Source organism: Protomyctophum parallelum (assembly GCF_964188405.1).
Source record: "Protomyctophum parallelum genome assembly, chromosome: 1".
In the NCBI taxonomy this organism is placed as follows: Eukaryota; Metazoa; Chordata; class Actinopteri; order Myctophiformes; family Myctophidae; genus Protomyctophum; species Protomyctophum parallelum.
In genome coordinates this window covers 80,001,835-80,026,901 of record NC_139697.1, presented here as the reverse complement: position 1 = coordinate 80,026,901, position 25,067 = coordinate 80,001,835, and the positions used below count along the sequence as shown (strand labels likewise).

The window sequence follows — 25,067 nt, the reverse complement described above, 5'->3', positions numbered from 1 at the left end:
ATTACTTGGGAGTACATCAACATTTTAGGATGGCGAGTTTATGAATGCAATCTTATATATAAATAGCTGATCTATTGTAAGCTCACACAACCCTTTGACACTGTGAACTTGTAGATCTGCTATTTCTTTGTTGTACAACACTGGCATGGAACCAAGTCTAAATCAGACAGAACTACAACCCTAACCACTAAACTTATATATAATATATATATATAATAATAAAAGTATTGTTCTTTAACCATAAAACAGCAATTCCTCTTGTGAGGAGGACCAGGAAAACTGTTATCACAAAATCTATTTCTGAACTTCTACTATACTTTGTGGGGAAGTAGTATAAAAAACACACACACACACACACACACACACACACACACACACACACACACACACACACACACACACACACACACACACACACACACACACACACACACACACACACACACACACACACACACACACACGCTATAGTAGTGTACTGCTGAACTCTAGTAAACCCAGTCTCCCCCTTGCTCCTTTCTCTCCCTACCCACAAAAACACTCTCGCTCCTCCCACTCCACTATCCTGGTGGAGCTGTTGTCAAACAATCTGGCCAGTAAGAGAGAGAGAGAGAGAGAGACAAACAGAGACAGACAGAAACAAACTGATAGAGAGAGAGAACCAACCAACCTCGTTTACATTGCAAACTTTTCAAATACGTCACCACAACTTGTTCAACTGGAGGCTGCTGAATGCAGTGGACCTTCTGGGTCAATCTGGCACTCATGGGAACATATCTGGATTAATGCCGTGTGTGCTGGGAGCACTTGATCTGAGCTGATATTGTGCTATGAGCTGATGTTGGGCTATTTTGTATTTTGTGGATAACTGTGCTATTTGTGGAAGAGTCTTCTCCGGAAATGAATGGCTTCTTGTTTTTGTTTTGTTGTTTTAAGGTATTTTTTTTAAGTATTCCTTGGATTTATGATAAGAAGAGGACTACAGTTTGACATAACGGTGCTATTAGTGGGAGTCTGCTTCAGCATGATAAAGCTGCAAGAACTCTACCAGTGTTGAGAGGGGACTGGCGATTCTTAAGCAGATAGTTTTGTGTTTCATGTATCAGTGTTTGAATCAAGAATGGTTTCTGAGATCATTCCAACAGACCTTTCCTTCAAAAAGTGGGATCCTACCTGGTCACAGTCCATCGGTTCTGTGCACAGCTGTCCTTACCACAAAGAGTAGTGCCTGCACAGAAGGATGGTCCCATAATATTGATATGTGTGTAACATGGGAGGGAGTTGATACTTATTCTGAACAGGTGTCTATTATTCCTCAATCCTGTTACTCCAGTTCCCCATGAGTTTTGTGCGAGTGTATGCCAGGGTTGCACAGTAGTATCCGTTTGTGAATGTTCAGCGATATGACATGAGTTACAGTAGCTCTCCGTAAGATGAGAAATAGGGAGAGAGCGCAAGTAGATACAGCACGAGAAGAGACAACAATAAGTGAATAAGGACAGAAGATAAGAGGAGGGACCAAAGAATTAAGACACATTACAGATATGGGGAGTCAGAATGACAGTAAAGCAGCAGCAGCCTTGGACACAGATACAGATGCAGACAGCCTGTGTGACTGGGAGACAGTGGACATGCAACACCAACAGCTGAGCCACTGGGAGGACTGGGATTCCGAGGAGTTCCCCGCTGTAAGTCTGATCTGTTTGGGGTTAGGTAGCGGTCAATGGCAGGAAATCACTTTATAAATAATCTTATTTTTGTGGAGGCAGGAATTGTGTGTTAAAACAAATTATAATAATACTCTACAAGGATCTTGGTTTGACAGTATTTTGGTGGAGTGGAGTGAAGTAAAAACAGTGGATCAGGGGGCTACAACTTTTTATACTGTGGGCATTCGCTAAACTGGAATGTGGGTTAGCCACTAACTTGACCTTTCAAAACAAGTAAGAGGTGCAAATGATTATAATACTTTTTTAAACTGTTAGGAATGAATATTAATTTAACCACTTAAACCTGCTCCCTTATTTTCTTCACTCTGCAGTGCACCAAATATCTTTGCAGAAAATACCCAGGCTACAAGCTTTTGCATCACGGCGTGTTGTGAGCTTTGTACATTGGCTATTTTCGCTGAATGTTTTAACCCCAGAATAGGGACGCTAGGGTTCGGACAGAGGAGGGATTGCGAGTATGGTATATCGGTAGAAGGATGCTAAGTTTGGAACTGCCAGGCCTAGAGGAAGACCAAAGAGAAGATGTATGGATGTAGTGAAAGAGGACATGAAGTTAGCTGGTGTGAGTGAAGAGGAGGCAGAGGACAGGGTGAGATGGAGGCAGATGATTCGTTGTGGCCGACCCCTGAAGGGAACTGCCGAAAGGAAAAGAAGGGACGCTACGGTTCAAGTGGTTAAAAATGATATAAACATCAATAATCCTCTCAAAATCCTTTCAAAGGATATGGTATTCATCACTAACGTGTTTTATGAGAAATTGGCCAGGATGGATTGAACACACAGTGAGTAATATTGTATTCATACATGTGTGTTTCTCCTCTGTAGGTATTGAGTCCCACATACAAGCAACGCAATGAAGACTTCAGGAAGCTGTTCAAGCAGCTGCCGGATACGGAGCGGCTCATTGTGGGTGAGTCTAAACAAGACACAGTGATCAGGATACGGAGCGGCTCATTGTGGGTGAGTCTAAACAAGACACAGTGATCACGGATACGGAGCGGCTCATTGTGGGTGAGTCTGAACAAGACACAGTGATCACGGATACGGAGCGGCTCATTGTGGGTGAGTCTAAACAAGACACAGTGATCAGATACGGAGCGGCTCATTGTGGGTGAGTCTAAACAAGACACAGTGATCAGGATACGGAGCGGCTCATTGTGGGTGAGTCTAAACAAGACACAGTGATCACGGATACGGAGCGGCTCATTGTGGGTGAGTCTGAACAAGACACAGTGATCACGGATACGGAGCGGCTCATTGTGGGTGAGTCTAAACGAGACACAGTGATCACGGATACGGAGCGGCTCATTGTGGGTGAGTCTAAACCAGACACAGTGATCACGGATACGGAGCGGCTCATTGTGGGTGAGTCGTAACAAGACACAGTGATCAGACAAAGTGCAGATCTTCAGCGGTTCATGAGAAGTGTCAAGTCTTGTATTCACTCCTCATTCACGGCCCGCCAACTCCATTCATTGCCTCGGCAGAAACTTTCAATTGGAAACTGTCTCGTCTAGTCGTCTTAATAGCACTCGATCTCCTAGGCTTCCACAGTGACTCCAAACCGACGCCAGAGCTAAGAGTTATCTCTTACTGCAACAGTGACATTGTTGTGCCAATGTGGGCAAAGACGAGGAGATGAAGGAAAATCTGATAACCATGCAAGATTGTGATGGACTTCTCCATCAATATTCTATTTTCGCCATGACCATGCAAAAACACGTGATCAGTATTCAGTAATGCCAGAATCACGTAGGCCTAATAGCCCTGCATGCATACTAATGAGTTCCTGATGTGCCATATAGTGTTCACTCTAGTCCACTGTGCTACACATTTTAAAATTAGCCACTAAATTCAAAATTAAATAAAATTATGTATAAATAAATTATGTTTGGGGAAGACGATTTACAACTTACAAGCTCATAACACATCACGGCATAACTATAGAACATAACTATACAACATAACTATACAATATAACTATACAACATAACTATACTCCATGCAGTGGTGGAAAGTAACTACAATTTTGAGGTATTTGTACTTTTAATTGTAACGTAGTAGTATTTCTACATTTCAGTATTGGTACTTTTTACTTTTACTTAAGTAAGTAAAGTACTTTTTTCCCACCACAGATTCCGTGTTTGGGATTTCAATAATTGGGTCTTATCAATACAGACAGTGCTTCTTACATTGCAGGAGAAAAAGGGCCATACTTGAGGACAGGAAGAGATTACGTTCTACCAGCTAAACTGTCGACCTTAATAGTTGTGGTTTCCATTAAGGTGAACAGATACTGTAGTCTACTGTATGTTGATGAGAAAGATTGAACAATGGAACAAATAAAACAGATACTTATGTACAGTACATGATGAGTGATTAATGAAGGGCATGACAGGGTTTAAAGGAAAGCAGTCTCTGGCGGAACAAGGCAATACCGAGACGTAGCCTCGACTACTGCACTTTTCTCTCACACAAATTCATACCATTCAGCACCACAGTGCACTGCGAACCCACTTCAACTAATGAACTAAAATATTTATAAGAATTGGCACGGCGGCCAAACAGTTCCAAGTACAAGCACTATTTAAGGGCATGATATAAGCAGGCTAGGTGAACTTCAATTTAATAACATCACATGCTTGCAAGTGACCGTAACAGTGGGCCTACTGTACTGTAGCCGGGGTGCATACTGTCTAAACTAAGTACTGCACCCCTGTAGCCTACCTGTTAATGTTTTTTTGGGCAGCTAAGCTAGTGATGATTTCACCAGCGTGATCCAGCATGAGACTTATACAATATGAACTACGTACTCACCTAATGCCGGGAAGGTTCCATGTTTAACATATACTTCCAAAGTGTGTACATTGTTAGATGCATGGTTTTACTGTAGGCTATAAGCTTGTGTTTAATCCACGTGGGTTCTTGTTTACTACTTGGTTAGACTTGCTGACATCATAACTTGTCATGGCAGCTTGACTACAACTGAAACAGACTTCCTCTTCGAAATAAGAGCCACTTGTAATGATTAGTCAACACTAGTTTTATTTCTAAGTGTACTTAGAATAGATAGATAGACATCTATTCTGTAGCACCCTGAGATAAGCCTGCTGCCGTGCCAAGAGGCAGGGCTTGCAAAGTGCGACCAAGTAAAGGTCTGTGACTGTGTGATGGTGATCATCTGACAACTGGAGTCCCGGGCCGGGGAACGACCGTACCCCAAGCTCACAATAGTTTGATGCAAAGGTGTTTTAGCGACTGCATGAACTAACGATATGCTTAATTTGTGTGTGCCGTGTACTATGATCCAGTAGTGTGTACATTAAAAAAAATATATATATAGAGAATATGGAGATAGGTTTGTGCTCGACAGTGATGATAAGCATGAATGTGTTTTTGTTGACCTTTCCAAAAGCCTTGACCCCCACCACCAGACTACTCCTGTGTTGTTAACTTTTAACCTTTGACCCCCACCAGACTACTCCTGTGCTCTGCAGAGAGACATCCTCCTGCAGGGTCGCCTCTACCTCTCAGAGAATTGGATCTGTTTCTATAGCAACATCTTCCGATGGGAGACCTTGGTGAGGACACGCTTTTAAGTTTAAGTTTGTGCTGCCAGGCACCTCCAGATGTAAAAGTCTGAGTTTAAAAAAATCCCCCCCCCCCACAAATCTTCATGACATCAATGATTGTGACGCTATAACACATTTTGCTGGGGACCCGCTGGTACACCCCATGGACCCCTGGGGGTCCCCAGATCCAGAAGTAATGGTTTAAGTCATCTAACTAAAATATAACCCATAGTAGTTCTACAGTAAAAAAAATAATGCTGCTACATAAATATTTTAAGTTGTTCAGAAAACTTAGGTCAGAATTTAGAAGGCGTTTTTAGAATTGGCCTCAGTCCAAAATGGGTTAAAGGACATTGTGTTTCTCTGTGAATAGCTGATGGTTCGGTTAAAGGACATCTGCTCCATGACCAAGGAGAAGACGGCTCGCCTCATCCCCAATGCCATCCAGCTGAGCACTGACAATGACAAGGTGAGCAGCTCATGCTATTGGTGCTATGGATGCTTGGACTGTCATGCACTTTTGGCACCGTTGGGTGTGTGGACTTATAAGTGCAACACAGTGCATCACATCATGCAACACGACATGATTTGCACATCGTTGCTGTCGGGAGGAAACCACCTAACTAAAGAGTTTTTGCATAAATCAGTGCAATTGAACACCCTTTACGTTGTTTCGAAAATATTGAACCAATGGAAAGCAGTAAAAAATGCTTTGGACAAAACCTCTTAATTCCATTAGACCCTCAAACTGTCTGCTAAAGCAACTAACTACACCACCTCTCCCCCTCTCGTGCAAGTAATTGACAATATACACAACACCAACTTTGATGAGGCAGTATTGCTTTGTTTTCAAAATATAAGGTTTTCTTAATTTCCTGTAATTCTTCTATTTTTGAGTGGTGCAACTACTCCTACAACCAGCAATGTCCGTGTACCTGTACCTGTGTATCTGAGCACCAGTATATGACTATTAGTACCAGTAGGGGGCGCCAGAAACAGAGAGAGGGATAGTGCTGCTCTGTTGCCTGCTAATGAGAGAGAGAGAGAGAGAGAGAGAGAGAGAGAGAGAGGGGGGTGGGTGTGAATTTTTACAGGTACATTATTATGACGTGTGGTGACCTTTTAGTTCTGCTATTTTCACTACTTCTTAAAAGGCCTAGTTAAATATTTATGGAATGTGTACATACTGTAGGGGAAATAAAACTCAAGACATATTTATTTTTACTTGTGACCCATAAATATTGGTCCTCAGTGTTTGGAAAACAGTGTTCTAAGGTGTAGTAGTTGTTTAAACCCTCCTGTCCCGTTTCAGCACTTTTTCACCTCATTCGGAGCGAGGGACCGGACATACATGATGATGTTCAGACTCTGGCAGAACGCCCTGCTAGAAAAGGTGAGATTGATACACTGTTAATCACTTACAGACATTCATGTTTGAAATTATTATGTTTGAGTTTCAACGTGTAATTTAGTTTAGTAGTTTGTCTTTAACCACTTTAACCATACTTTATACTTTGGCTATTCAAAAATAGGAGATATACAATACAAGCTCACTCACTTACTTTGGATTCAATAATCCAAAGTAAGCTTGTTTTTTTTCTGAGTACTTCAAATCGCTCTGGATTAAGAGCATCTGCTAAACGGTTAAATTGTAAAATTGTTTGTGCCACCCGTCCTCCCCGCCTTCTCCGTTCTCCTTCCCTCTTATCAGCCTTTATGTCCAAAAGAGCTGTGGCATTTTGTCCACCAGTGTTACGGCAACGAGCTGGGCCTGACCAGTGAGGACGAGGACTATGTGCACCCAGACGATGACTTCAACACCATGGGGTGAGTCTCAAGTAACCGTATACCAGCGCTCATCGCCATGATGACTTGTGGTGGACATTTGTCAAAATTCCATTCTTGCCGCCACAGACATAAAAATGAGCCAATAACATGACCAGCAACACATAAAGAGATAGCCCTGATACAGGTCTGTAACTCTGAGAGCGTACAATTGGTTTCATTTGTACCACGCTGACCGCTCGGTGGGGCGGTTCTTGTATTATTGTATTTGTTTTACTGAGGATAACGGCCAAGCTACACCAGGATTTTCTTGCGCGTTTACTCTAAACGCGCGGACCGTGCGTGCGTAAGCCAAATGCCCTGGCTACATCGATCTGTCAGACGCGCGGCAGATTTGTGCGGGACCTTCCGGGAGGATATATAGATACGCGCGCATGGGGGCATACGCACGTAAATTTCTTTGAACCGATCCTATTTTTAGAGCACGCGTAGGATGGCCCGCGGTATCCGTGCGTCTGGTGTAGCTGGTATCATTATTATATTGGTCCTATCCAAATGCACTGTACGCTCGCGCAGTAAACGCATACGCACGCGCGCAAAATTGCCTGGTGTAGCTTGGCCGTGAGGTTAGCAATAAGTTTAGGGTTGGGCATAGTTTTACTGGGCTTAAGTTTAGGAATAGGGCTAGGTTTTGGCACCGTTTTACTGAGGTTAAGTTTAGGAATAAGGTCAGGTTTAACCGTTTAGGCACAGTTTACTGAGGTTACGTTTAGTAATATCGGGCTGAGACAAACTGGCCAGGCTACTGCTTTTCCAAATATCATGCTTTAAGTAGCATGTGACATGTCAAACTAGGGTGTTTAAATGATTCTGAATCCATTCCAAGCATTAGTTTTGCACGAAAAACACTCCTTGGCCTAAAAACGGCCATAGCCGTCATCACAAATGTGATGAGGTCAGCACAAACATGGCTATGGCCGAATATGTCACATGCTATTTAAAGTATGATGAAATTTGGAAACTTTTGCCTTATAATGGTTGTCTATGGTGTGGTATACAAAAATGGCCGTAACTTTTTTTTGTGATGTTTCCGGCAGAGCAGACCTCTCATTCTGTGGACCTTAATGTCCAAGTGAATAGAAAAAACACAAATAAAAAGTATGTAATGACATCACAGGTTAATCTCTTTTCCTTGAGCTTCTGGGCCTGTGGCTCCCCGGCTAATAGTGCTTTCTTGGGTTATAATTATAAATCCTCTTAGCAGACCTTATTTTGAACTGTACAAGCTGGTAACCTTGACCTACAGCTGCTGTCTATCTCCGAGGTGCAGGTACTGTGAGGAGCTGCCTGTGGAGGACGCCAGCGCGGAGCATAACGCTGAGCCTGGCAGTGCTCTGGCCAAGAGCCTGGAGGCCTCCAGGCCTGACATCAGCCCCTTGCTCCCCCTCATCAAGACCTCCTTCCCCGCTGACGCCCTGCTCGACCTGCCCGGCAGCGAGCCTCCGCTCCCTGTGAGTACAGCAGTCCTGTCACATTGCATCAGGTGTTCTCAAACTTCTTTGGCTCAGCACCCCTGAAAATAACTTTTCTTTCTAGAGACTTGGTGAACTGTAGGCTGAAAAAGAACACACCAAGTACAGTTTAACTCGGGTCCATTTTACTGAGAGTCTAAGTTGGTCAAACTGAAATGATAGATAAATTCCAAAATATTATCAAAGTATTCTGAGGCACCACTGGCATTATGTCAAGGCACCCTAGGGTTCCGCGGCACCCACTTTGAGAACCACTGCATTACATAATCGGTGATCGCCTAATCGCAATTATTTGAGATAATCAGTTCTTTTTCATAATGGTGTCTAGTGAGGCATCTAGAATGTGTCAAAGGCCATGTCTCACCTAAACACAGGATCTGACATGAATGTTGTATCTAATGGTCAAGATTCGATTCATCCCCTGAGCAAGCAGGCCTGCTTTATTAGCGCAAAGGTACAAGTTTCAGCACTTCAAATCTGGGAGAGGAAAGTTACATAGTGCTGATTGGAATTGGAAGTGAAGAGACAAAAAAGAATAGCAGACAGAATTGGAAATGGATCACTGCTGATTGGAGGAAATGAGTGCCCCACCAATGTATTTCCTTTACTAAAGAGCTGGATAGACAGGGAGATCTGCCCTGTTACTGGACAAACTGCTACCTGTATATCCGCTTCTGATTACTGATTACTTGTTACTGAGCTTAACAAAAACATTTTGTTTCAACCAAAGCATAACACTTACAGCACCGTCAAGAAGACGTACAATATTTATTTTTGGATAGATTCATTACAAGCCTGGACCATTCATTTGGTGTTAAAGATGGAGTGCCACCATTTTTTTCCACCCTAAAACATGATCATCAGGTATTATTACAATATAAGGGGGAAGAACTTTTTCCAAAAAGTGTACAGTATTTGTTAAAATCATGCTTTTATGTGGACACTGGACACGCCCACCAGTTCATTAAGTATGCCTGGTCTGCCTGGTGGGTGGTGATGGGTGCATGGTGATCCACCTGAACTGAAGCCGCACCCACAGCTGTAGTTGTATGATAAAGGGGGAGGGGTTAGGGGAGGGGCTGATAGTGTGGTGTCACTATATTACTGTTTACTTCATTAACCCGTTTGACTGTCAAGGGTTCAGCCTCCAGGAAGAAACCCTAAATACAAAGTGAATAGAGCACCGAAGTCCTGATGTAACTCGCTCATCCCGACGATTCCCCTGGTTCGCGGAAGTAATTTCTCTATGGAGAATAACATGGGGTGATCTTAATATCGTCTACTATAAGCGTTGTGGTCCAAAAATAAACAAGCTGTCTCGGCGTTATTGTCAGGGAGGTGTCTCTGTATCGTTTGCAACAGTCAGTCACTCATATATGATACAGTCTGCTTCTAGCGAAAATCTAACTAATTCAGCAGCAGTAACATTAGCGTTTTCTCTCAGTCAGTTGATTCTTCATATCCATATGAGTGAAGCGGCCGGGGTGACATGTTTATTTTTCAAACACAGTTGTTATATGAGGCGATCTAAAATCGCCTCAATGGGGATTTCAATGCAACTAAACAAATACATGAACCTGGGGACTGACGCCCTCTACTGAAAGTGACGTCAGACTTCGGTGCTCTATACACCATTGCACATAAAAACAACTCCAGGGTGTCTAATGAAGTACTGTCACCTCATACACATGAAAAACTGGAAAAATACAAAAATTGTGGCACTCCATCTTTAACAAAACATGCTCAACAGTGATTATATGATATAGGCCTACTCTTGTGACTTGTCTTTACTTCTGCTAAGACTGCTAAGATGCCCGACCATGTCTGGAAATCATCAAAGTTGTTATTCACATTTTGACAACTTGTGTTAGTCATTTGGAGACTCCCTGTGTCCACAGGTCAACGAGGTCATGTTCCTGACCAGTCTCACTCAAGCATTCTATTTAAGTTGTTTTGAAACTAACTTTCCCCCATGGACTCCACTTTGAGATCCATTGTTGTATAATGATTGCATGTTAGTTCAAACAATAGTCGAAAACCCACGAATAAAAACGTTAAAAGGTACAATACATTAAAATATAAACATTACGCAACACAAAATCCCTCGCCTCATACAACAGGAGCCTTTTGTTGCTTCAAAAGTGATGACAGGCATGCAGCATACACACAGTTCCTCTGTTAGTGCCCACAAAGAGTGAGCTCAGATCAGCAAACTCATGTCCATATTTCCCTCTACATATCGCTACGTATCGTCTCAGTCCGGTGGAAACCGTCTAAAACTGTTTAGGATTAAAATTCAAAACCTGCAAAAGTAGCAGACAAAGCTCAAAACATCATGCTTTTGTGATCAACTGGGACATTAATTTACAAAAAAAGTAGGATATGGACTGGAGATAACATTTAAGTCTCATGGCACAAACGTGGTGCTCAGCACACAGTTTGTGTGAGAATATTGTGTTGCTGTCAGGCAGAAAACTAGCTTGAATCTTGTTATTTACATTTTTTATTCCCTACAAAAATAGCAAATATAAATTTAGTAGTAGTAGTAGTATTGAAACTTTCACTCAAGTACAAAATGTGAGCACTTTTTCCTCCACTGAAAGAAAGATATAGGACGGGTTTAGATTAGCTTCTGCTACCGTGAAAATAGCAGATCTACAAGCTCACAATGTGTGGCATATCGACGCATTGTGAGCTTGTAGATCTGCTATTTTCAAATCGCCGAAATGTATAATAGGGCTGAAGTGGGTAATGTATGTTTTGTAATAATCCAAATCTACAAAATAACTAGTAACTAAAGCTGTCAAATACATGTAGTGGAGAAAAAGTACAATATTTGGATCTGAGATGTAGTGGAGTAGAAGTAAAGGTTTTGGAAATTGGAAATACTCAAGTATTTTACTAGTATAAGTACAGCACAGCTAAGCCTATGCCTGGCATAGGCTCCGATTGTAACGAGCCTCCGTTACAATTCCGGGTTATCAGGGAGGAGGGGACTGTTGTTGTGAGAAGTGATCATTAGCGCATACCCTTTACCGATCGTCAGAAACGGTTACATGTCCGGAGCGATGCGAGACAAAGTCACAAATTAAATCCGATCATCGGATGAGCGACGGCTCATTATGGACAGCGCTCGAAGCTTTAGAGATACAGGACTCTTTTTTTTTTTTTTTATATGTTTATTCATTTTCTTTACAGTACAAAAAAGTATTTTCAAAACAATTGACATATATTTTTCCCCCACATCCCCATGGCAGTACAAATACAAACAAAATCTTATCACAAAATGTTTTGACAATAATAAATACAGAACAAAAATAAATAAATAATAACAAAACGAAAAATAAAACGAAAATAAAACACATTACATACAGTTAAACAAACAAATGCCCAATGTCCGTCACAGTTCCCTACCCCCACCCCACAGCTGACTACTCAGTTAACCACTATACATCCAAAGCCTCTTCAATATCACCTCGCTTAATGAAGTCCAAGAACTTCTCCCATATCTTATAGAATAACGCAGGTCTCTTCCTAATTACATATGTTAGTTTCTCATGTGCCAAACTTGTTGTTAAGTTAAAATCCTGCTTTTAATGGAGATAAATGGAGCCTAAAAATCCCATAGCTGGTGGGAACAGAGGCGTTGCATAGCAACTGGAGCAATGCTAAAAGGTAAATTGACGGCCGCCACTTTTATATATGGAGTATACGGGGGGTACGAACATGTACCTAGTTGGCACCTGCCGTACCCTAGCCTAGGGGGTCCGAACATGTTCGTAGATGGCAGAAAAATAATTAAGTACAGTACTTCAGTAAATGCACTTAGTTACTTTCCGCCACTGCTTTCTCTCCGCAGTGCGATCTGTCCCCAGAAGAGTATTTCTCCCCCTCCGTCCCAGACGGTGACCTGTTGAGCCTTCCCTTGCCTGAAAACTGTGGCGGTCTCGTCCCCTCGCCCTCATTGGACCTGAACGACAACGAGGACCTGCCCACCGAGCTCAGCGATTCGTCAGAGACGCACGACGACGACGAAGGTGTGTCACGAGAGGCAGACAGACCGCATTATGCATGCACGCACAGTCGCACACAGATTACATACATGGAAATATGTTTGAGCTTAGATCGGCTATTTCCACTATTCATGTTAAGTATAACGTTATTAAATTACTATGTCATGTTATTTGAAAGGTGATTCTTATTCATAATGTTCCGATGGCAGAAAATGTGATTCAATTGCCCCATTAATGTACGTGTTGTCTTGGCTGGAGCAGGTGAGATCGAGCCATTCCACGATGACCTGAGCGGTCGCCAGTACATCAACGAAGTGTACAAGTTCAGTGTGGACAAGATGCACACGATGCTGTTCACAGAGTCCACGTTCATGAGGGACTTCCTGGAACGACGCAGGTTCTCAGGTACATTGAATGATTTGTCTTTATTTAAGTGTCATGCTTCCAAGGAAGCCCAGCCCATATTGGACAGGACAGGACACTTTTACTTTCATTTTACATAAACAATGAACTGACATGACAGTTCACAAACAATGAATGACCAACTAAAACACCCAAGCTTCTTACATGGCAGATCACACGATTATAATTATACAACATAAAATGAAATAAAATACTTACTTACTTACTCCAGGCTCTAAAAACAAACTGTGCCGTCTCAATTACTTCATAATTAATTATTCACTCCAACTTCTACAATTCAATAGACAGTTCAATAGATAGTTCGTATCGTTACTGTGGGGCAGAAACCTCTGATCTCCATATTGTCACAGTGTCACACAAAAGCATCAAAAGTAGCAGATCCGTAAACTCCAATCCTCTCTGAATCTGAATCTCTGAAGCTCTGAATCCTGAGAAGTCACAGTTTTGGACATTATGAAGTTCCCTCCCCACAGAGATGATGTAGTAGTCTTCTACATGCAGTAACATCTCAATATTAAACTAGGTCTGGGAGTTTAAATATGAAAGCTGCTGTAAATAACATTTTCTGGTTAAAGCAAAACTTTTTTCAAAAACAGCAGTTATCACGGCACGTTTCGAGCTTGTGGATCTGCTACTTTTTTTTTTTTGTGGCTTTCGCCTTTATTTTATATATTTTTATGGAGGGACAGACAGTAGGCTGATAGGAAATGGGGAGAGAGATGGTGACATGCAGTAAAGGCTGTCGGGAACGGGAGTCGAACCCGCGGCACACTTCCAGACTGGATTACCAGACAAGGTTCCTGGACCACTGAGCCATGGCCCAGGCCGGATCTGCTACTTTTGATGCTTTTGTGTGACACTGTAGAATGATCAAGTGGGCTAATTAACTCACTATATATACTGTGTGTGTGTGTGTGTGTGTGTGTGTGTGTGTGTGTGTGTGTGTGTGTATGTGTGTGTGTGTGTGTGTGTGTGTGTGTGTGTGTATATATATATATATATATATATATATATATATATTATATATATATATTATATATATATAAACACACACACACACACACAGTTTATCCCCGACAACGACGATATACTATTGCCAGTGTAATGATAAAAGCTATGTAACATTTGCATTGGCTGTTGGTCCCATGCAGACGTGGTGTATCACCCATGGAAGAAGGAGCCAGATGGAGACCAGACCAGAGAGATCATGTACACCATCTCCCTCACCAATCCTCTGGCTCCCAAAACAGCCACTGTCACTGAGACACAGGTATACTGTAGTATTGAATGATATTTTTTTCCAAACACAGTTACAAAGTGCTTTACATGAGTGCTTTACAAGTTAAAACAACATGAATAACCTAAATCAACACAAGGAAATCAAAGGGTAAGCTAAAACAACAACAAAAAAACACCTTAAAACAAAGGCAGAAGCTGCTAAGAAAACACTTTGACATAGAGATATGTTTTTAGAAGTGATTTTAACGAAGACACTGATTTTGCAAGCCTCAGCTCCACAGGTAGGGCATTCCACAGTGTGGGTGCCCGGACTGCAAATGCCCGATGCAGTCATCCTGAATGACTTTCAGGAGGGCCTTTTCCGTGGATCTAATGCAGCGCCCTGGTTCATAGGGGGCAGCAAGGCTTTTAATGTAGCTCACCCCCAGGTGGCTGTTAGTGGTAGTGTTGCCATGACTGCTTCACTCCATTTACTGCTGGAGTTTCTCTTTAACAGTGGTTTTCAACAAGTGGTCCCCACCTAAATTATGGAGAGTTGGTAAATGAACCCTCTTGGATCAATTTTGATCAACGTTTGCCTGTTATCTCTCCTATGGTGGACAACATCTTGAGAAGTAGTCTCAATAGCTGGGTGCAGATTCTTGAAGAAACATAGAAAAGGAATATCTTGAGTGGTTTCTTATGAACTTATTTATTTTCAATAAACGATATGATATGGAAAGGGTTGAAAACCACTGCTCTAGAACAGTCTGCACACACTATCAGCATTTTTGAGCGCGTTTACTAATCTTCCAGGCCCACAGAATATTTTTTGTAAACTCCAAATAGAGAAAGAAGAGTTTTATCTGAGAAAGAAAGTGTGTTACCGCAATGTTCTGTTCTTTAGTTATTGACAGTTGAATATTGCTTCTTTACACCAGAAACACTGTATGGGGAATGATATTTAAGCAGAGAAACATTTATTTTTATTTAATTTAGTTTGTGATCATGTTATTCCCCAGGTTAGCTCACAGGTTGCTTAAGAGTGGTCATCTGTGCAGTGGATTGAAATGACGTGTATGTACAATACATGTATGAATGAATATTATAAGAGACTTTGGGCTTGTTATTTTATTCGGCTTTACTGAAGCCTAATTAAAAAAAACAAAGCCCAAAGTGGCATATAATATTAATAGTATTTCCATTTTGAGTGTAGCTGTATTTGCGGTTCTTGTGTGTAGACGCTCTACAAGGCCAGCCAGGAGAACGAGTGCTACATCATCGATGCGGAGGTGATCGCCCACGACGTCCCGTACCACGACTACTTCTACACACTCAACCGCTACATGCTCACCAGGGTGGCCAAGAACAGGTGCCGGCTCAGGTGAGGGGCGCATATTATTCTAATCTCTGTTTGGAACGTTAATGTTATTGATATAGGTTAATTTATTGTTTTTTTTTTAAAATCCGTGTCTGATCTGCACTCCGGGAACTTATTTGTTAACAATAAAGAGTTATTTATAATTTTGGTCTTGAGCTACTGCAGACCACTATTTCAAACTAAAGGCCTCTTCCTTTACAATGCATTGTAAACAGAAGTACTAATTGGAACTTATCACCCCAGTTCTTAAGTGCTTACACTAGGTCCCTGTGTGTCAAAAATGTAGTTCAAAATACTACTGTTGCCAAATGACATTTCTGATCTTGCGATATTATGACCCATCCAGAGCTCTCAGGTAACCTGGGAAAGGTTACCTGAGAGCTTAGATTGTTGGGTTTTTATTATTGATAGGACAATAGACTGACACGAAATGGGGGGAGAGAGATGGGGAGTGACACGCAGCAAAGGTCGTTGGGATCAGGATTCGAATCCGCAACACAGGCATTGCAGCCTAGGTGCCCAGACTGCTACGCCAGTGGCCCGGGCCAAAAGGTCTGCATTTCTGCAGCACCACATATCTGGAACAAACTGAGACTGCCACTCGTATTTGTTTTAAAACACAACTAAAGACTATTCTATTCTATTTGCCACAGTCTTTGATTGAATGCACTTTAACCGTATCTGTTATTTGTTTTAACTTCTTTTGTTTTATGCATTCTAATGCATCGTAATCCGTTGCCAGATGTTCTGTGAAAAGCTCATTGTTGTTGAATGTGCTATACTAATCAAAGCGTACTACATGTCCTGTAGGGTGTCCACAGAGCTGCGCTACAGGAAGCAACCCTGGGGTCTCATCAAGGGCTTCATCGAGAGAAACTTCTGGAGTGGTCTGGATGAGTACTTCAGACACTTAGGTACGGGACGTCCTAGAGCATATCTATTTACACGCACCTCGACAGTGGGTGCAGGGCCAATAAGGCGATCACGGAAGGAGGTAGGGCACACGCACACCATTCTTTAGGCAAAGGAATTACTTTATTAAAGACAGCGTTTCGATCTCACAGGATCTTCTGATCGGATGAAGATCCTGTGAGGTCGAAACGTTGTCGGTAATAAAGTAATTCCTTTGCCTAAAGAATGGTACGCGGGCCCTTCCTCCTTCCACGTATAACTATGTATTGTAATAGCATTATACTTTAACATTTGCAGACAAGTTGCTTCAATCATTTTGTCCCCCGCTGGACCCAGATATGGAACTGACCAAGGTGGAAGCGGCGCTGATGGACCACCCCAGCAAACAGTCTCCCAAGTCCAAGGCGTTGAGGACGGGGACGGCGCGGAGGCGGAAGCGAGCTCTGGTCCACCACCTCAGACCCCTGGGGGGACACATGGACGAGATGCTGAGCACCGTCTCCACCCCCGAGGACGAGGAGGAAGTCAGCCACCACATCAAACACGTGGCAGGTCAGCTCCATGACCCAAATAAATCATATCACCACCCCAATATGAAGGACCGCCCTGCATTGGTTTTTTATCTTTTAAGTTTTAGCCATTGTATTTAATGTCACCAGACGTGTCAGTAGGTGGAGATCTCTGATCATCTGGCTAGGTGAGACTACATTTGCCCTGACAAGTAGGACCTGTTGACCTGTCTGCTTTAGGGTGTGACCATCGTCATTGATGGTCAGTGTGGTCACACCATTGGACCACGAGAAATAATCATTGATCAACAATCAAGTCAGTGGTCCTCAAAGTGGGGTCCGGGGACCCCTAGTGGTCCTTGAGGTGGCTCCAGGGCCTCCCCAGCTAAATTAGTTAATATAAAGCATCAAAATCTGTTCAACCATTTTAACCTTTTTGTTATACTTCAGCTATTTTTGAATAGCTGATCAAGCAAATACAACCTTGAACAAAAGTGTTGGAAACCGCATGAGGAAGAGAGGTGATTTTCAGTGGTGGAAAGTAACTAAGTACATTTACTCAAGTACTGTACCTAAGTAAAAAATTGAGGTGTTTGAGTATAGCCAATACCACTACATCTCAGAGGCAAATATTGTACTTCTTCTACACTACATATATTTGAAAACTTTAGTTACTAGTTACTTTGTAGATTTTGGTTATTATTACAAAGCATAACCAATTCAGCCCTATACACGGTACATTTCGGCCAATTGAAAATAGCCGATCTACAAGCTCACAATGTGCCATGATGCGACACATTGTGAGCTTGTAGATCAGCTATTTTCAAAAGATGTTTATTAAAAACTTGAAATGGCACATTCTGCATAATGAGTACTTTTATTTTTAGTCACTTTAAGTACATTTGCCAATACTTTAGTACTTTTAGTCAAGTACATTTTGAATTCCGTACTTTTACTTGTAACAGAGTATTTCTACATTGCAGTATTGATACTTTCCATTGATACTGTTTCCACCAGTGTTTGTCATACTTTAGCTATTCAAAAATACAGTAGCTGATCAAACAGTTACAATCCTGAACAAAAGTGTTGTAGACCGCATTGCCCTGAATTGACCCAAAGAAGGAAGAGAGGTGACTTTTAAGGGATTCTGTTGTGTTCCTCTCGTCTCTTACTAGGTTCCACCCAGACCAGGCACATACCTGACCACGCCCCCGGAGGCTTGGCTCTCTACAGTGTCTCCAAGCTGCTGCTGCTCATCAGTCTTGTGTGAGTGTAGACTGTACTGTACATGGATCTTTACCTTGTGCGTTTATTACTGTACTAATTTACTGTACTTCTACATGGATCTTTACCTCACATGTTTATTACTACTGTACTACTTTACTGTACTTCCACATGGATCTTTACCACACTGTACTTTACTGTACTTGTATGCAATTTTAGGTGAACTGGCAAGTCAACATTTGAGCGTTACAGAATGATGTATTTAATTTTATGCCACACTCATGTTGTTCGTTCACGTTCTGGAATTGTAATTCTCTTATTGTTTGTATATTTTGATGCTAGTAAGACTTTGAATTTCGGGTTTCATTCTGTGACACCTAACATACACAATGAAGTCCCTTCTTTGTCCCCTCTGCTCATTCCTTCCTCACACACTGTCCAAACCTGTTAACTAAACTGAATGTGATTGGAGGCATTTGGCCCTCTTATGTCTTCGTTCCTCTGTTTTAGTGTTGTAATCTCTGTAATCTGCAATCTCATTTCTCTCCCTCTGTTCCTCTTTCCTTGTCTACAACTGCATTCCATAGGATCTGTATAAGGTATTCAACTATTTCATTTCATCTCACCAGCCATGACTTCTTTTTTTTTCCTTCTTTTTTTTTTACAAAGAGTTTTCATTGTGATACCAATAGGAACTTAAAGCATGTTAGTTCCACTGATGCAAGCCGGAACACAAATCAAACATGCACACAGTCCACCCATCCGACCAGTGATCAGATGGGTGGGTCGCTAACGCTTTTCAACATGTTCAAAGTACAGGCCCTAACCTGATGCAGGTTGGGAACGGCTGAATTTATGCAATAATACAAACTCTACACAAGATTGACCATCTTCTGTCATCCTCTCTAGTCTGGTTCTGCTGGTGTTCCTGAACACCATGCTGTTCTACAAGCTGTGGATGTTGGAGTACACCACACAGAGCCTCAGCTCCTGGCAAGAACTGCAACCGCACGAAAGGTAGTTAACTACCGTAGCATGTATGTATATCTATAAGGCATGTATAGTAGGGCTGCAACTAGCAATGCATTGCTGTCGGCAGGAATATTCTAATATTCTAACTACTAGTGTTTTTTTTTTTTTTTTTGTCAGGTGAAACTTGACATACAACAGGCCCGTTTTTATTAGCAACCTAGTCATGATTGACTGCCCCCTGAGCCAACGGTATAGCCCGAAACGCCGCCTAAGCCAATGGGAGTCTGCACCATTCGTGTAGCCAATCACGTAGTAACATAGTCATGATTGACTGCCTTCTAAGCCCTGCCCCGCACTGGGGAAGTCTGGCAACACCGCACCGCATGCAGCTACTCTACACCGCGACTCACTAATTATAGTGCCAGTTGTCGTGGGCTCCCCCTTGCCCACCCGCCTCCCCCCTCCTCTGGCCGCGACAGACTGTATCAAATATGAATGACTGACTATCGTAAACGATAGAGACGTTACAGAGACACCTACACAACAATATCGCCAAGAAGGTTTGTTTATTTTTGGACCACAATTCTTATATGAGACATGTCAAAGGGCATGTCTCACCTAGAGAGATAGAGCATGCACATCCACTCACTTAAAGCCAGGTGCCGGGCCGAGTATAATAATAGAAAAGAGGTATGGTCCGTACTCTGGAATATAAGCTCCAAAGCTTATAAATATTGATTATGGTTACTCAGCTCACACCATAGTGGAGCCTCACAGCTTTTCATCACGCACACATTTTGACATGATGGTCAAGATTCAAGTTATCCCCTGAGCAAGCTCTATTAGCTTAATGGTAAAAAATGTCAGCACTTAGGCAGGACACAGGGTTCAAATCCAGTGTCCAATTATTAAAATAATCAAGAAAGCATGTGTTCTGCTGCGTATGCGTGTGTGTGTTCCCAATAAACTCCCTCAGACCCAGTTGGAGTGGACACAGTTCTTATGTGTGTGTGTGTGTGTGTGTGTGTGTGTGTGTGTGTGTGTGTGTGTGTGTGTGTGTGTTCTCAGTAAACTCCCTCAGACCCAGTTGGAGTGGACACAGTTCTTATGTGTGTGTGTGTGTGTGTGTGTGTGTGTGTGTTCTCAGTAAACTCCCTCAGACCCAGTTGGAGTGGACACAGTTCTTATGTGTGTGTGTGTGTGTGTGTGTGTGTTCTCAGTAAACTCCCTCAGACCCAGTTGGAGTGGACACAGTTCTTGGAGTCGCAGCAGCGTTACCACGACGACGAGGTCCAAAAGTGGAAGGAGATCATCAGAAGTTCAGTGGTGCTCTTAGACGAGGTGAGACGTCACGACAGCAGCTCACCATGACGACATCACCACAACCACATTATCGCATTATCATATGTCAAGCCTGGGAGAGAAGACAGAACACTCTGTACAACTCTGAGCTGTAATTGAATGTATTATGAATATAATGTAAACATGCTGTAAATGTAAATGTGAAATGGTGTCTTATAAGCCCATGAGGGTTGGGCACTTTGTGTGCAGGACACGAAAATAAATAATCAATCGATCAAATATAGATAAATATCTATATAATTATATGAGTAACACACTTCTCCCTCCACTCTCCTCCAGATGAAGGACTCGTTACTAAATCTCCAGAAAGGCGTCGGCCTCAGGGACCTGCAGGACTCTGAGTCAGAGGAGAAAGGGAATCGATATCAGTGACTGATCATTTTAACGAGGCATGTGCAATATGAAAAAAGAAAAAAAGTAATAAAATAGTTTATGAAAGGCAGTGGATGTAGAGACAAGGGCAGGGGCTAAGTATCGGGTTATTCAACCACTTTCAACCTGGCGTCCCTGTTTTGGGCATGTCATTATATGTGAAACTTGTCAAAAGCTGTCCAAAATGGTCTGAAATAGCAAGAGAATTGCCTATCTACAGGCTCTCGCAACGCATTGTAGATGGACTATTTTGGCTATTCGGTGCAGGACGAAGTACATAGTGGTTAAGGGGCTGCGATACCGTTCCCACGCCAGCGACCTCTGACAAGCAGTGACCTCATCAACGCGGGCCAGAGCACTACAATGCAGCCTCCAGGGAGAGGAAGGCCCATCATCAGCGTATATTATTCACCAACCCGGTCCAAGCTCTGCATCCCTCCTTTTCAGAGAATGTTCAAATGCAAAGTTTTTATTATTATAATTATTATTAAATGTGAATATATTGTTTGCCAACATACAGTACAAGGCAAAAGCTACGTATAAGATCCAACACGCTGAACTCAAAGCATGCCATTGTTTTCTCGTCTTCACAATTCCCTCAAGTATAAATTGGTGCACCACTGTTCAAATGTGGACACTCAATGTCAAAGGAGTGGAAAAGTTCAAATGTTGTGCAAAATGTATTCCACAAGCTCCTTTGTGGAATGTGAAGAGCCGCAGTATATATATATATAACTTTTTAGACTTATTTTAAAATTGCAAGAAGACATAAATGACTCCACAATCAGCTTGCAGTATATTTCAACGTATTTTTGTTGGAATAAACCCACAAAGGATTCAAATCTAAACAGATAAAGTAGGTGTGTTTGTGTGTGTGCGGATACGTGTGGGTATAGTTGGATGTGAGTATATGTGTGTGCGAGTATGTGTGCGTGTGTGATATATATATAAATATATATATATTTGGGATTTTTAAGCAGAACTTTATGGCAGTCAGGGCTACTTTCTACCAAGCATATAGTTAATCAGGGCTGGTTTCCCTGAGGGCTTATGCCACGGTTTTGAGTTTCAATGTTATATTGAGTGTTTATGTTTTCTATGGCAAAAAGTATTCTATCTATACCATATTGCTCTTCCCTTTTGATTGAGCAACATGCTGATGAAGGAGAACTTGTTTTGCATTAAGCCCCATTTATACTTAATCGTACAACATGTCGAGAGGAAATTCCCAGAAAGATCGGCTGCTTTGTGGCACGCTGCGACACCTCCTACAACTGAGTATAAATTGAGCGGAATGGTAGTGCATGCATGCTTAGCAGAAGACGGCACAACCCCAAGCTTCCTATGTGTTGACAAAGAAGGATAGACAAGAAACTTGTTCACAGCTAACCATGAATATTGTTTCGATTATCTTTGTGTTAAGACATCGCCACTATTCCATTGCTGCCAATATTTGTGTGTCAACAACTAATATTGCATCTTTATCCTATTTTGGATACTTATCCTTATTTCAGCCACTTTTGTGTTGTATCAATTCATGTGTGGCTTCACGTGTTGGTATAAAAGAAAACAGAAAAACAATGTTGTGTTAACAGTACTGTAGGCCAATGAGTCGGCCCTTAACTAAACAACAGATGCAATGAATTTGAATGTGTGTTTTATTATTTGACCCTGTGTTCTTGAAATACCAGTTATGTGTTTTCTGTTACAGTACTGCAGCTGAAATAATTGTCTTAGAGCTTAAAGGGAAAGCCCTGACACGGATTGTTTTTTTCTTTTTCTTTTTAAGTGACTGTGGAATGTTTCTTTGATCTTTTTCCATCCAAATTAATTGTATTTCTTTGCAGTTCAATATTATGAACCATCTCAGTATAACACTGTGTGCAGAATGTTTGTTCAATGACTTGTGCTTCATGGACTTGGTTTCAGGCTTCAACAGCAAATTGATTCTGTTCAGATATCAACACTGAACTGTCCAAGTTGGATAGACAAACAAATTGTCAGTGTCCTGTATAAATATATTCCTAATTCCCTTTTTAAACTTTGACAGCTGATCGTGTAGAAACATTTCCATTAGACTGCCATGAAGCCAAAGCCTTGAATAAGCATTGTAATAGCAGAAATGCATGGAGAGCAATGTTGAAATTCCAAATATCTGAAGTTCTTGAAATGTTGACTTTCTGGAGAAAAGGAAAAAAAAGTGCTATGTAACTTCTGTGTGGGTGGAACAACATTCTAAAATGTCTACTCATTTGGATAATGTGTGCAAAAGTTAGAACGACATAATTATGGAAACCAAATTCACGAAAGCTTGGCCATACTGTACTTTGACACTGTATTTGAAATAATGTCAACTTCTTCTGTATGTTATTTGTTGAAGACAGAACATAGTAAACATGCCCAGAATTCAAGAGGAGAAGGTTATCTTTTGTTTATGGCCGTCTCAAGGGAACTTGAGCCACGAGAGACACCATTGAGTTGTCGTGTTGAATGTTGCCAAGCTAGGTTGCGTGCTAGACAGCACGACATAACAGAAATTGAAGGGACATCCATACAGATGCAATTATGAACCTATAGCATTGTTTTTTATGAACATGTGTGCTTTAAGAAAACATATGTTATGGTGTGTGTGTGTGTGTGTGTGTGTGTGTGTGTGTGGGGCCATTCAGAAAAGGACACAAATTCAACAGCTAATCTCAATGTCAAAATGTCAGATATTCATACACACATCATGAGTGGGTGCAAGAGAAAGAGTATCTATCGAGGGCATGGAATTAGATATTTTCAGAATTTTACAGGAGCAAAAACCAACTTGTATTACATTAATTGTGATTATTTAACCAAAAACAGCATATTTAAGCATTCTATACTTTCATACAGATGTGGTCCATGATGATACTGACCAGGTTCTGACATGATACTGACATGATACCAACAAGATACTGACCACGGCATTGACATGATACTGACCATGATATTGAACATGATACTACTGACATGATACTGACATCAGGTCAGTATAATGACCATGATATTGATCATGATACTGATAAGATCACCTTATCAATGGAACACCTTACCATTATTAAAAGTATATAAAGACAATATTATTTTGCAATCTGATAGAGCTCATAGACATTTGAAATTATATAAAAAGTCCTTTGTGCTTCAACTTCCAAGCAATCTAGAACACACACACACACACACACACACACACACACACACACACACACACACACACACACACACACACACACACACACACACACACACACACACACACACCAGGGGGATAACTATTACAATTTACAATAATTCCAACATGCTATTATCTTCTGTGCATAGACAATACGTGATTTACTTTTGAATTGTATTCATTCTCTGCATATAATGGGTCTGAAATATTTATACAGATATGCTTTTAGCCTATGTAAATGCTGTGTACAGTTGTAGCGTAAACAGACGAGTGTAAAAGTCTCAAACCATGCAGGCAGTTGGTTGAGGCAAAATACATTTTAAAATACAAATAATTCTCTAAAAGGCTTGACAAATGACAGCCAACGGGCAAACGAACAAAGGACAAATACATGAGTGTAGTGTGTGTGTGTGTGTGTGTGTCATTTGCTGACTCATATTTGACTCTCATCCCTGTGACGCCGTCAGCATTACCCTGTTTTTAATTTAAGCCCCAGAGCATTTCCCTTTTCCATCTGTTATACCAACACACACTATAACATGTTGCCATTCGCTGATGTTGCTCAAAGATGGTGCCTTTGTTCTGTGTCATAAAGTGGTCAAGAACTTAGCTCTGGGCAAGCTTAATAGGGAGGTCATGGACTTGCAAAGCACCTGCAAGTGAGACTGTCTACCAAAATGTAGTCTACTAAAGTACCAAAAGTATAAAGTATTTCAAGAAAATAGCAGATCTACAAGCTCACAATGCGTCACATCGCATCGCTTTGTGAGATCAGCTATTTTCAAGTGGCTGTACTGTATATAGGGCTGAATTAGTTAATGTAGGCCCAACTAAAGTTTTCAAACAATTGTATAGTGGATTCAAAG

At 41.6% G+C, this 25,067-nt stretch overlaps 1 protein-coding gene across 3 annotated transcripts; it reads left to right on the top strand.

Annotated features, from left to right (window-relative positions):
- Positions 1–640: 640 nt before the first annotated feature.
- On the top strand, positions 641–23,416 carry LOC310870752 (protein Aster-B-like). 3 transcript variants are annotated; one of them, XM_083782036.1, is made up of 17 exons: positions 641–1,688; positions 2,556–2,640; positions 5,208–5,311; positions 5,676–5,771; positions 6,615–6,695; positions 7,053–7,129; positions 8,418–8,598; positions 12,479–12,656; positions 12,894–13,037; positions 14,207–14,325; positions 15,515–15,657; positions 16,465–16,568; positions 16,903–17,118; positions 18,251–18,341; positions 19,209–19,316; positions 20,492–20,612; positions 20,913–23,416. In XM_083782036.1, the coding sequence occupies exons 1-17, from the start codon at positions 1,545–1,547 to the stop codon at positions 21,003–21,005; spliced, it is 2,085 nt and encodes a 694-aa protein (XP_083638162.1). In that variant the 5' UTR covers positions 641–1,544; the 3' UTR covers positions 21,006–23,416. The 3 variants fall into 3 exon arrangements, 2 of the variants coding, with proteins under 2 accessions (XP_083638162.1, XP_083638161.1); XM_083782035.1 differs by having other exon boundaries at positions 7,014–7,129; XR_014570262.1 differs by lacking the exons at positions 20,492–20,612; positions 20,913–23,416 and adding an exon at positions 20,340–20,369 and having other exon boundaries at positions 7,014–7,129; positions 18,887–19,316.
- Positions 23,417–25,067: the final 1,651 nt, after the last annotated feature.

Coding starts and splice junctions, on each gene's coding strand:
- LOC310870752 (XM_083782035.1), top strand. CDS start 1,545: ATGGGGAGTCAGAATGACAGTAAAGCAGCAGCAGCCTTGGACACAGAT. Junction 12,657..12,893: donor GACGCACGACGACGACGAAG/GTGTGTCACGAG, acceptor TGGCTGGAGCAG/GTGAGATCGAGCCATTCCAC. Junction 17,119..18,250: donor CCACATCAAACACGTGGCAG/GTCAGCTCCATG, acceptor GTCTCTTACTAG/GTTCCACCCAGACCAGGCAC.